At 48.0% G+C, this 13,907-nt stretch overlaps 1 protein-coding gene across 4 annotated transcripts in view; it reads left to right on the top strand.

Moving 5' to 3' along the window:
* The window catches only part of tns1a (tensin 1a), a 58,247-nt gene that overhangs the window by 22,849 nt on the left and 21,491 nt on the right, over positions 1-13,907 (top strand). For all 4 annotated transcript variants that reach the window (XR_008812372.1, XM_056300912.1, XM_056300911.1 and 1 more), the window contains exon 13: positions 10,604-12,319. Coding sequence is in view for 3 of the 4 variants with exons in the window: in XM_056300912.1 (XP_056156887.1) it covers positions 10,604-12,319 (1,716 nt within the window). In the remaining variant the exon portion in view is untranslated. The remainder of the gene's footprint in view (positions 1-10,603; positions 12,320-13,907) is intronic.

Raw genomic sequence — 13,907 nt, 5'->3', positions numbered from 1 at the left:
CGTTTTCTTTTTTTTTTCTGTTCGGAGAAAATGTCCTGACAAACTGCCCAAACTTGACATTAAATGTGGTGCATGCACATGTAATGCATACACAAAGATGCCTTGCAGAACACGACTTATTTAATTGCTTGTGTCTCCGCTTCGTTTCATCATGCAGCCAGTCCACCATGATGTTCTCATTTCAAACGGAGGGTCAAAGAAATAACTGGCAAACCAGTTTTAAACTTGCGGGTTGCATTTTGGCTTGTGGTCTGACATGACGTCCTCGCCGAGGGAAAGACGGCGGAACGAATCAAAGCTGGCCAGCTGACAGACACACAGACAGATAGATAGATGCTGTTTTTATGACTGTCACTCAAGTGTCTCCAGCGACAGACAGACAGACAGACAGGCGGATGGATGACATCACCCTGAAAGCTATCTCCGAGACAGATATTGATACAGTACGGTCCGTCACGTTACCTCAGTAGTGACAGCTGGACACTTGGTGATGGATGGCGTGACAGAGAGACATAGAGGCAGACAGGCATATATAAATGTGACAGTTTTCCCAGTGCAAGTCACAGATATGTCAGTCACAACACCTTTTTCAGTCACTGTCAGATCCTCTCATCTCTCTCCCCTCTCTCTTTCTCTGCCCCTCTCTCTCGTCTATCTTGCTCCGTCCCTCTCTCCATGCTGCAGTTGCGCCCTTGCTTTACCTGCAATGCAACTGCCCCCCCCCAAAAAAATCCATCCCACAGTCATTTAGCCTCATATTCAGTCTTTTGATCGTTCCCTGTTTTTTTTCCCAATTGTACTTGGCCAATTGCCCCGCTCTTCCGAGCCGTCCTGGTCGCTGCTGCACCCCCTCTGCCGATCCGGGGAGGGCTGCAGACTACCACATGCCTCCTCCGACACATGTGGTGTCACCAGCCACTTCTTTTCACCTGACAGTGAGGAGTTTCGCCAGGGGGACCTAGTGCATGGGAGGATCACGCTATTCTCCCCAGTCCCCCCTCCCCGCTGAACTGGCACCCCGACTGACCAGAAGAGCCGTTAGTGCAGCGACCAGGACACATACCCACATCCAGCTTCCCACCCGTCAGACACGGCCAATTGTGTCTGCAGGGACTCCCGGCCAAGCCGGAAGTAACACGGGGATTCGAACTGGCGATCCCTGTGTTGGTAGGCAACGGAATAGACCGCTACGCTACCCAGACGCCCCCTCGTATTCAGTCTTAAAGTCAGTTCCTATATAATGGAAACGAAAATATCAACCACTGGAATAAGATTATTCCACTTGTTTCCAATGCAGCTGAACTTTCTGGAGTTTCCAAGAAATAGCTTAAGGTCTCGAGTCACTCCAGAAGAATTGAACGTGTTGTTTCGTGTTAGAAACAGATGAAACAATTACACTTGAGCACTCATTTTCTCTCAAGTGCTTTTAGAAACACGATTACTACTCAATGCAAGATCAAATCACTTGTGGAGGTTGGCGTACATGCAGCCTTTCTGTCTGTCACCCTCTCCCTGTCAGTCCTCTTCTCTCTGTTTCATACAGACACACACACACACATCATACACACCCAAGGGGCCTTTATGACAAGTCAGTCAGTTGCCAGTTAGGCGAGCTACCCGCCGCTGGCATGCAGACTAGCCGTCGTCACAGTGATATGAAAGCTGTGAAGGTGAGTGTCGGATCCTGCTGAGAGAGAGATACCCTTTGGCATAGTGACATCATTCCGTATTTGTGTGTGTATGTTCGTGTATGTGCATGAGAGTAGACAACCAACTCAGAGTTTTCTTGCAGCGTGATGAAAGGGTGAGGGGAAACAAACGACGGTAACACGTTTCAGTCTCAAAGCGGCCTGCAGGGTGGAGTAACCGTTCCGGTGGTGGCGTAAGCCTTACATGGCCCGTACGGGGATAATATATGAAATTCCCTTGCAGAAGATAAAACAGTGAAAATAGTACCGTTTTAATCCTGAATAGGGACTTTACAGTGTTTTGGGTGTACCCTGCCTTGAAGAACAAGTTAGAGTTTAGCATTGCATGTGTTTAACTCGCTCTGGCTCTTTTGTTTTGCCCCTTGTCTGTAGCATTGTGCCTCAATTTTCCTTCCTCCAGTTTTTAACTGATCCGTTTGCACAGTCACACACACACACACACACACACACACACACACACACACACCCATGCAAACCCACGCCCTGTTTCTTCCTAACCCATAGAGACACGGCTCTCCCAATCCCAACAAGACCTTTCTCGCATAGGTCAGCTATCCCACTCAGAATAGCTCCAGGAAGTGTTTTTTTCTTTTGTGCGTGCATGCGTGCACCCACCCATTTGCACATGTGCGTGTGTGCTCCTGGTGTGTGTGAAACCATACGCTGCAAAATCTGTCTTGGCAGCCTTCTTGCCTAAGTAGGTGATAGACGCACTTCAGGATATGTGTCTTTAAAATTGTGCGTGTACATTTTTTAAGCGTGTGTCTGTGTTGACCCGTGTGTAGTTAGCCGGAAAAGAAGCTTGTCAGTTTATGAGGTCACGGTGTCTTTTTTTTCTCCAGTTCACGAGGCTGCAGAATGATAAGCAAGCTTTAAGCTTTTGAGAGGAGCATTTGTAAAATGGACTACATCCTATTCTTGTACAGTACGCAATGAGGAGGAGGGGTATATATATATATATATATGATGGTATGATAAGACTGTATGGCGTGTTTTCAGACTGTGCCAAAAATAACTGCATGTGGAAATAAACCAAAAATTCACAGTAGTAAAATGTTTGTGTAATAGGTCATGACGCGGATTAGTTGATCTTCAGCATGAATGCTCACTCTGGAAAAAGACCAACACGGGGCTGCCAGTTTGAATCCCTGTGCTATCCACAGCTTGGTCGGGCGTCCCTACAGACACAATTGGCCGTGTCTGTGGGTGGGAAGCCGGATGTGGGTGTGTGTTCTGGTCGCTGCACTAGCGCCTCCTCTGGTCGGTCAGGTCGCCTGTTTGAGGGGGAGGGGGAACTGGGGGGAATAGCTTGATCCTCCCACGCGCTACATCCCCCTGGTGAAACTCCTCACTGTCAGGTGAAAAGAAGCAGCTGGTGACTCCACATGTATCGGAGGAGGCATGTGGTAGTCTGCAGCCCTCCCCGGATCGGCAGAGGGGTTTGGAGCAGTGACTGGGGCAGCTCGGAAGAGTGGGGTAATTGGCCAGGTACAATTGAGGAGAAAAGGGGGGGGGGAAGAAAGACTCAAGGATGTTTATCCTGGCAAATGATATATAGTATGTGCATCAGTGACAAATGATAAGTTCTTGCTGAAAAAGTAAGAGACATACTTTTCAGAGAAGAAGAATGCCTCCGCTTGCTGCACACTGGTTTGAGACTAATGACAACTTAATGCATGACATTAAATGAGAATTTAATCTTCTTTCTCTCTTGCATGTTGTTCTGTCACTAAAAATGCCAGCAAGTTTAATCCACGTCAACAACAAAACAATGAAAGACGTGGAGAGGATGCTCGCTCACATGAAACCATGATAGCCCCTGTTTTCTCAGGGGGATGGTGTGTTTGACACCGAATTTGCCCCTGAATGTGTTTCGACCAGACAGCCGAGACCATCTTGTGTTAGTTTGCTTGTGTTTAACTCGTATGTGATTTACAATCACTGATCTTTTATCTCCGTGAGCTCTGCATCACTGGTGGCCTCCGCCCAGGCACTGCAGGTGAAAGTGAGCTTCTAGCTCATTTACCTGGCTGCGTATATCTGGCTAGTGGCTACGTATACCTGGCTACGTATATCTGGCTACGTACTGTGCACTGACCCTGCAAAATAAACAGTAAAATGTAAAGAGACTTTACCCTACGGTCTACTGAATAAAGTAAACCCCATCTCAGCTAATGGACTTGATTCAGCAATAGCTATGGTCATAAGACATTCTCTGTTTATATATATATATATATATGTTTGTGTGTGTGTGTGTATGTGTATATATATATATATATATATATATATATATATATATATATATAAAACATTAGGGACAGGTGTTGCTTGCTGGCATGTTTAAGTGGCTTAGTAATGGTTTCCAAGGTTGTCATCTGACAATGAGACACACTTACCCCAGCAAACACACGAGAGATTACAGTGAAAAGACAGGTGTGTGTGTGTGTGTGTGTGTGTGTGTGTGTGTGTGTGTGTGTGTGTGTGTGTGTGTGTGTGTGTGTGCAGGCACGTTCATGGGAGGAGGGCGCCGGTCACTATGAGAACACAGAGAATGGACAGAGGGGTGTATGTGGGTAGCATGATGCCTTTGTGTGTGACTCTATCAGTCGACATCTCTATCTAGAACAGCTTTTGCAGTAGAAGAGTTTTGTATTTGCACTGTTTTTATTTGCATTCACTTTTTGTCGTGCATGTGCTCCAGTACAGTATAATGACAATAAAGTTTGATCCGAACCTTTTTGACTGACAGATGGCATCACTCAACGGAGGTTTAAATAAATACAGTTATTTCCAGCTTGGACTCGACTCTGATCCTGCGTGTCGTTTACTCTGAGCTCGTTTCATCTGACCTAGCTGGGGAGAGCTCAACGCGGCTTTTCACTTTGGGGGGCTTAAGGCGATGGCACATTAGTTCACCGCAGTTGTAAACAAATTATTTGCATCTTGTGCTCAGATAGTCTGGGCGGCTCAAGCGGCCTATCTAATTTGAGGCTTGCTTTAGCTATTTATTGACTGGAGAAGCAAGCTATTTATTCTGTTTGGGTGGCTAGCTCGGGATTCTATGCAATCATAGTAGCTTTTTTGCTTAGCTTACTATTTTAGGCTGTTCTGTTCAGATCTCAGACGGGACGGTGCTAGTGAAGTGATGAGAGACCCCTGAAGCCATGGGAGCCCACTGGACATCTCCTCTTCCCTGTTCTTAGATGGAAAATACTGGGGTCACTCTATTCATGTTTTAAATTCAAGGTCAGAATTAGGCTACACTGGGCCATCCGGGTGGCGTAGTGGTCTATTCAGTTGCCTACCAACAGGGGGATCGCTGGTTCGAATCCCCGTGTTACCTCCGGCTTGGTCGGGCGTCCCTACAGACACGGTCGGCCGTTTCCGCGGGTGGGAAGCCGGATGTGGGTGTGTGTCCTGGTCGCTGCATTAGCGTGCACTAGCGCCTCCTCTGGTTGGGAGGGGGAACTGGGAGGAAAAGCATCCTGTGATGTTTTTGCGACGGCGCATTACTTTAATACTCCCTTGTATGTTTGCACATTCATATAGGTATGTGGGCACGTGGACACGTGAGTGCGGGTGAGTGCATGTGTAGATACTTGCAACGGTGCATGCATGCGAGCGCGTTCCTGTTCCCCCGCGCATGGCTGTCCCCCCCAGTACGCAGCTCGTACGCATGCCATGAGTGTGAGGCAAATGTGCAGGTCAGGACCTTGTGACGCTTGTTTAGCGAGTTCCTCTCATGCCCAGTGTTGTTTGGCACCTTACTTCCTTTCTAAGTCCGGAGAATTATGTTCAACTCCTCTGCACCCCCCCCCCCCATTTGACGTTAAGCAGAAGAAAATAGCGTGGGCCGTCCTCGGGAGACAAGACTTACGTACTCAGGAGCCGTTCATGCTGGTTTAGTGAGTCAGTTGTTCCTCGGACCAGCTGGTCAACAACATCAGTGTTGGATCTAAACGCTGTCTGCAAGTTTTGTCACAATAAAGCCAAATGTGAATGAGGTTTATTATATTTATGATGCAGCTAACAATGCCACAAACACACATACGGGGCATCCGGGTGGCATGGCGGTCTATTCCGTTGCCTACCAACACGGGGATCACCGGTTCGAATCCCCGTGTTGCCTCCGGCTTGGTCGGGCGTCCCCTCAGACACAATTGGCCGTGTCTGTGGGTGGGAAGCCGGATGTGGGTATGTGTCCTGGTAACTGCACTAGCGCCTCCTCTGGTTGGTCAGGGCACCTGTTCGGGGGGGGGGGGATAGCGTGATCCTCCCATGCGCTACGTCCCCCTGGTGAAACTCCTCACTGTCAGGTGAAAAGAAGCGGCTGGCGACTCCACATGTATCGGATGAGGCATGTGGTAGTCTGCAGCCCTCCCTGGATCGGCAGAAAGGGTGGAGTAAGTGACCAGGGCGGCTCAGAAGAGTGAGATAATTGGCCAGATACAATTGGGGAGAAAAGGGGGGGGGGACAAAAAACACACATTCACAGATACACACAAAACACACACATACAAGTGCAAACACTGATGGAATCCTTTAGTACATTGACGGCCATTGGCGGGTCGTCGGCACCACATGATATGACAATAACACGTGTTGTTGTCGTTTTAATTTCCTTGTTTCTACTCCGACATAGATAGCCCGGAGCTGGTCGCGGTCCTTCGTATTTCCACTTATGAGTCCTCATATGCCAAATCCAAGTCGCTGCCTGCCAGCGTGAGGCCTTTAACGAGGTCAGCCACCAGCCGGAAAGTGTCACCCTGACAAAAGTTGAGTCATTCTTGCCATGGATCCCCGAAAGATCATCTTTTATGAACGAGAACAAGGGCATCCTCTCTTCTGTTAAAGGTCACCCTCGTCCTCTGTGTGTGTGTGTGTATGTGTGTGTGTGTGAGAGAGGTGGTAGCGGTGGGGCTGTGGGCCATGTAAGAAATAGTGCTCGTGAGAGAGAGAGAGAGAGAGAGAGAGAGAGAGAGAGAGAGAGAGAGAGAGAGCGGCAGAGAAACAGATGGAGAGATAGCAGTGGGATATAGAGTTTTGCAATCTAATTCAGGACTGGGGGGGAGGAGGGTATCGTCGAGCAAGGGGATCCCCTGATGATGTCACTGTCGGGGCGCTGCCCTTTCGAATGCGTGGGAGTTGTAGTTTATTTGAAACAGTGTCGTTTCTTTGGCAGTGGGCCTTGCGGTGTCACACACACACGCACACGCACACACACACACACACACACACACACACACACAGAGCCTTGCTGGGAACAGCCAGAGATTCCAGAGTGCCAACTCACCCCTTTCAGAGGCTGGAATGGAACAGCCCCACCTCGAATCCCGAGTCCAGTCCCGAGTCCAGCACATGTTGGGTGACAGGAGGACGTGAGTCCGGAGGACGAGGGGAAGAGAATCACTTGAAGCAGTGAGAGGGCTCTTACCGGACTCTTGATGTATGGACTGGGTGTGGGCTATTCTGGAGTTCTCCGACTGAAGACGTGTCTGTGAACTCGAACCCGTAACCCGAACTGAAGGGAATACTTTGGTTTTGCCTCCTTTGTGGTTTCCGGGACACGTGAAGTGTAAAATCAGAAGAGCAACAGGTAAGACGTGTGTTTGGTTCCTGCCGCTCCAGAATGTGGCTGGGTCACTGAAAACAAACAAAACCACACGGCTCCAGAATTTGGTTGGAGAATTTAAACAAGGGAGTCAGGTGACACACCATAGACCAGTTCACCTGATGTTACGAATGGAAAAAAAAATAATAAAGAAAACAATTCCAAACAAATTTAAAAAATAAATACAGGCGACTGGGACAAATTAACACTTAATCCTTGAAACTGATTCCTGTCATGCAAGAAAAGTCAGAAATGGAAAATCATCGTCAGACATGCCCACTAAATCTTCTAAGGTTGGAATAATTTCTATTTTTTCAAACAATAATTGATGAATTCAAAGATATGTTTACAGCTTCGTAATGAGGACGGTCATTTTATACAAGGTGAACCAGTGGTGTTATGTATGGCTTACACCTACTGTGTAATCCAAGTGCAACAATGGATGTGAAACGGTGTATATATATATATATATATATATATATATATAATGTATTATATTATATGATATCTATGCATATACACACATTTTATGATATATATTATATATGTATGCACATAGATATTTTATATATATATATATATATATATATACACATTTTATATTATATATATTATATATGTATGTACATAGATATATGCATATACATATATATAATATATGTATGTACATATATAATATATGTATTTTTTCTTTTTTTCTTTTATGAATGAAAATGTTGATAGATGGCCTCTTGTATAGCTATACTGATATGCACTAATATTACTAATATAACTTCTGATTTCATGTGCACGGAATAAGACTGGACTAAAAATGTAACACTATGTCATCGCTGAAGAAAACAACAAACACAAATTATGTTTACAGATTCATTGGCGAGCATCTCACTCTCGCGCTCTCTCTCTCTCTCCCTTTCTCTCTCTCTCTCTGCTACTGCGACTTAGTTGTTGTTGACATGGGGTCTGAAATAGCCGTGGTTGGAGTGATCCACCATCTGTCCCCAGGGTCGCTGTATTTGGAACGCCTCATGTATACGAGCCGTCCGCAGTCTCATATACTATGTCCTGTATTCACTTTCCAAACGGATAGTCAATATGCAAAGTCGACATCGCCCTGTTGTTTTTCCGCATGGGTGCATTAACATTCCTGCACGTGTGATTGTTGCAAAATCCCGAACAGCCGTTTTTATTTCAGGGCGTTCAGAAGAGAAACACGGCCCCTCGCCATGTGCTGCAGTTGATTTCCTCGGGTGGCTTCACGTGAACTCGTCGTCGGTTTGGATGTAGGATTAGAGTTACAAATTAGTTTTGTTGTGTTATTGCATTATTTTAAGGCTCTTTTGCCCTCCTTCACCGTGTTTGGTGAACGCCTAGAACACCTACCCAACGTCATGAACGTACAGTAGGTCTTATTCCTGCATGGCCAGAACTGCCTGACCAGTTATGCTGCAGTCAGTGTAGAGAAACCGACAACGTGTTTACGGTCAACTGTTGTTTTTTTCAGTTGCTGTAGTCATAGAAGTGCTGTTACAAGAATTCCTAATGTTTGGACCACAAACTGAGGCCATTTCAAGACAAGGGCGTCCGGGTGGCGTGGCGGTCTATTCCGTCGCCTACCACCCAGGGATTGGCGGTTCGAATCCCCGTGTTACTCCGGCTTGGTCGGGGCGTCCCTACACACACAATTGGCCGTGTCTGCGGGTGAGAAGCCGAATGTGGGTATGTGTCCTGGTCGCTGCACTAGCGCCTCCTCTGGTCGGTCGGGGCACCTGTTTGAGGGGGAGGGGGAACTGGGGGGAATGGCGTGATCCTCCCATGCGCTACATCCCCCTGGTGAAACTCCTCACTGTCAGGTGAAAAGAAGCGGCTGGTGACTCCACATGTATCGGAGGATGCATGTGGGAGCCTGCAGCCCTCCCCTGATCGGCAGAGGGGGTGGAGCAGCGACCGGGATGGCTCTGAAAATAGGGTAATTGGCCAAGTATAGGGGGTTATATAATATGTAGTATAGGAGGTTATAAACTATTTGATAGGTGTTATGGCTTAAGTTACCTAAATTTCCATTTTTCAAGTTAACCTCAGTACATGAGAGAATGTAAACAGAATTACATCATGAAAACTGTAAAGTCCATCATCAGTGGGGTGTAGACACTTCTCTAAGTACTCAAGTTTGCAGGATGAGATACCGCATATCCTTTTTTTCCTCCCAAGTCAAGGTAACTTCAAACATGCGTCACGTCATGTGTGTGGCCGGCTGATGCTGCCAGCGTGAGTCAGCAGCCAAGCGATCCAAGTGAGCAAGGCAATCTGTCCCGTCCATGCCGAGCTCTGAGTTGGCAGACTGGCAGAGTCGCTTCTTTGACACAGGAAGACCAGCTGTTCCTCTGTCTTTAGCAGGATCCGCCCTGATTCTCATCAGGCCGTGTCAGCCCACACTTACGCAACGTGACGGGCTCACCGCCCTGCAAATAAGCTATTAATAATGCAGGGGCTGGAAAGATAGAATAGAAATAAGATAAGATCATCTTTATTAATCTGCATGGGAAATTGTAGTGTGCAGCAGCTAACAGACTCTAATCAGTTAAGAAGGAAATGTAAACGATATACTGACACGGCTATTGTTCAAGCTGTGCATAGGGAAAAATGGGGGCATGAATTGAGTTGAATTGGAAGGCAAAGCTCTCAATTTACCAGTCAGTCTTCGTTCCAACCCTCACCTATGGCCATGAGTTTTGGGTAGTGACCGAAAGGGTGAGATCGCGGATACAAGTAGCTGAAATGAGTTTCCTCCATAGGGTGTCTGGGCTCAGCCTTAGAGACAGAGTGAGGAGCTCGGACATCCGGAGGGAGCTCGAAGTAGAGCTGCTGCTCCTACGCATTGAAAAGAGCCAGTTAAGGTGTTTCGGGCATCTGATTTGGATGCATCCTGGATGCCTTCCTTTGGAGGTTTACCGGGCGCGTCCAATAGGGAGGAGACCCCGGGGTAGACCTAGAAATGGCTTGAGGGACTACATGTCTAATCTGACCTGGGAACGCCTTGGGATCCCCCAGGAGGAGCTGGAGGGCATTGCTGGGGAGAGGGATGTCTGGAGTGCCCTACTTAGCTTGTTGCCACCGTGACCCGACCCCAGAGAAGCGGCTGAAGATGAATGAATTAATTGAATGGAACACACATTTTCCCTCTATCTGTATACTCACAATGGTGGTGTATTCTGAATTGCAGGACACAAAAAGATAAAACTTCTCGGTTCTTGCTAATATATGTTCCCATGTTTTTGTCTCTTAGATGTTGTTCACACCCAAGGACCACTTGACGGGAGCCTCTATGCCCGGATCCGTAAGAAAGACTCCCTGGAGGGAGCGGTCACCATCAACGGCCTGCCCGTCCATGAGAACCCCTTGACCAACACCGAGCAACCCCAACAACACCCTAACCACCCCCTGCAAACAGCAGACCAGATTCTTCCTGTCACAGGTCCCGCCTCTCTACCCGCCGTTGACCACACCCTATCCGTGAGCAGCGACTCAGGGAACTCAACAGCGTCCATCAAGACTGACCGCACCGATGAGCAGAGCCAGTCCCTGCTGGGTGGAGTAAGCAACAGCAACCAGACAGCGGGCCAACCGCAACTTAGCCCGCAGGAGAAGAGGGAGCTAGACCAGCTTCTGAGTGGCCTTGAGGCACCCACTCAACAGCGCCAAGCCTACCTGGCCACATCCACCAGCCCAGGGGGAGGCATCCGACACTTAGTCCCAGCGCAGGTGCACGTCAACGGGGGTCACACACGTCTCATCGGGGCCCCATCAACAGAGGAGCGGGAGACAGATATTCTTGACGACGAGCTGCCCAACAGCCAAGAGGGCAACAGTGTGGACAGCTTAGGCACACTCTCATCTCTGGAGGGCCAGGCTACACCGGCAGAACTCTATTACCAGTCAGAGACACCCGTCACTGGGCAGAACGACGGTCCCTACCTAGAGAGAGGTGCCCTAGGAGAGAAGCTTAGCGAGATGCCTGTGCACGGTGTGCGAACCCCCACAGCTCCTCCAGAGCGGACCATGGACTCTGCCTCACCTCAAGGGGGATACAACAGCTACCAGAATGGAGGAGGGATGTACCGCTCACAGTCGTTCGGGAACCCAGCAGCCAGCAGCCTTGACGCCAACCCCAAGCTGATGCCCAGGGCGCCAGAGAGGAGCACCAGCAGCCGAGAGGCTGTTCAGAGAGGTCTCAGTGCATGGCACCAGCACAGTCTTCCAGACGATCCCTTCGGTCCGCCCCTCCAGTCCACTCACAGCCTGCCCCACTTCCCCACTACGGCCTCACAGCGAGACATTGAGCAGTCCATTGAAGCCCTCAACATGCTAATGCTTGACTTGGACCCAATCCACTCCCACATGTCTAAGTCCCACAGTGTTCCCACCGGAGAGAACAACATAGGTTCGTCCCAGATAACCTTCTCCCAGACTCTGGCCAGACCTTCCTACCAAGCGGACTCGGCCATCCACGGATACAACAGCTCTGGGTCGGTCAACAACACCAATGCCTTTGGTCAGCCCCTCCGGTCAACCGGGAGAGTGTCCACATCACCCGCCCAAAGTCCTGTGGTGGAGTCTCCAATGTTGTATACTCCTCATAGACCCAATGCCACCTACCAACCTCACAATGCTGGCAGCACCACCCCAACACACACCCCAGAACCCTATTTCCACACACGCCCATCGTCTGGCCAGACTGTCCCCCACCACGCCACTGAGGCCTCCCAAAACTTCAGCCAGCATGTCCCACACAAGGCCCTGAACTCATACCAAGGTGGGGGGTTGTGTCACTCCCCAGACATCCAGGGCTCATCTCCTTACCCTGGCTACAGTGCCTCTTCCTCCCCCCTCCCCACACTTACCCCTCAACCCAAGGATATCTCCTCTTCACCTCTTCCAAAAGAGCAAGAGGCAGAGGAGGAGAACCTGAACCTGGAAGGCCTGGTGGCTCACCGCATCGCTGGTAAGACCTGTGTTAATTCTACTGATAGGAGTGAATGAATGAGGACTTGGCTTGGCATAGTGTTGACAGGGAACATGGATGTAAGGTGTCATACAACATGATCAATGTAGAATATCTTGCATTACATAGAGAAAAGTCATAAAGAAATGTAGGGTATAATTGGTCTCTTCTGTATCGTGTGCAGTGACCTACCAAATGACTGGTTGAGTGATTTCCCAATGTTTAAACTTATTATTATTATTAGCCGAGTGTTACCAGCCTACGTCACGTTCTGTTTTCTCCATTAACAGCAGTGTTTACCTTTGTGACCCGTGTCTGAAATGGGAGGAGCACACTGTATCTGGAATATGAAATCAAACATTGCTCACCGATGGCAGAGTGTAGGACAAAGCTCAGGGGTTATATGCTTTTATCAGTCAAAAATAGATGATCTGCAGCCGATGGGGAAAACGCTGAAGGTTAAACGACGTAGTGTACACATCAAAAACACTAACCAGGTGTTACAAAAGGTGAGAAAAAGGAGAAAGACCAGTTACTTCCATACTGAACTGATGCTCTTCTGTAGATTTAAGTCTCAAATTCAGCCAGGGGGATCTTTGTTAAACATAATAGGTCAAGCAAAGCATATGATTAGTGTTTCTTAAGCAGCTTGCTGATGTGTGGAACCATCAGGGACCACAAAGAGCAACACCACATTGGTAAGATGAGCCATAAGGTGACTCTGAGGAGGATGGAGATTGGATGAGAATAAGAATAGCCATGCTTTTTGGGGACTCCAGCTTCCATACATCGTCTGCGTTCACATCCGCCATAATATGAGGGCCAAAGTAAGAGAGCTCTCAGGCGCCCCCCAGTGGAAAAACTGTGTCATTGTTTTCCTTGTAAAGAGGCCATACTGATCACAGTTCTGTTACACACAAAGGCATCTCACTTGTTTAATTTATTGCTTTTTTTTCTTCAAAATAAGAATAAAGTACAGTTTTAGTTTGTTGACAAATCAGCACAGAGAAGGCGGTGTTAAAAATAAAGGTTGCATATCACCTCTGGTTGTCCCATGGGTCTCTGGTAAAGTAATATGCCACACATTTTTTATATTGCATTACCGTCAATAAAAAAATTATGGGATGTAATGAACAACAGATATGTACACATGTCTGTTTTAGGTTTAAAAAGTAAATTCATCAAATGTATTTACCAGACTGGTAACGGATAGCCTGACACTGGTGGCAGAACACCTTCCCGATAGAGGTTGTCCTTTGGGGAGGATTCTAACTCACCGCCATGCCCAGCAAGCAGTCATGGTTTGGGAAGACTTGACTGTACAGGCCTGTAAAACAACAGGATTTAGTAATAAATGCCAGCCTGTCCTTCGCTTATCCCAAACCCAGCCTCCATCAGTCTCCTTGTTCAGGGAGGAGAAGTTAGGTGCCTAGCATGATGTGTGTACTTGTACTGATTTGTGTCCGAGTACGTCCAGCCTCAGAAAGTGCCGGCATTTTCCTCTTGTGCCATGCCAGTTTTGTTGAACTCTACCAGGAAGTGCATGACATGTGTTGTTATTTTCATCTTTTCAAGATTTTCCTGCACT

This window comes from Lampris incognitus, chromosome 21 (genome assembly GCF_029633865.1).
Source record: "Lampris incognitus isolate fLamInc1 chromosome 21, fLamInc1.hap2, whole genome shotgun sequence".
Taxonomy (NCBI): Eukaryota; Metazoa; Chordata; class Actinopteri; order Lampriformes; family Lampridae; genus Lampris; species Lampris incognitus.
This window is presented reverse-complemented; position numbering and strand designations above follow the sequence as displayed.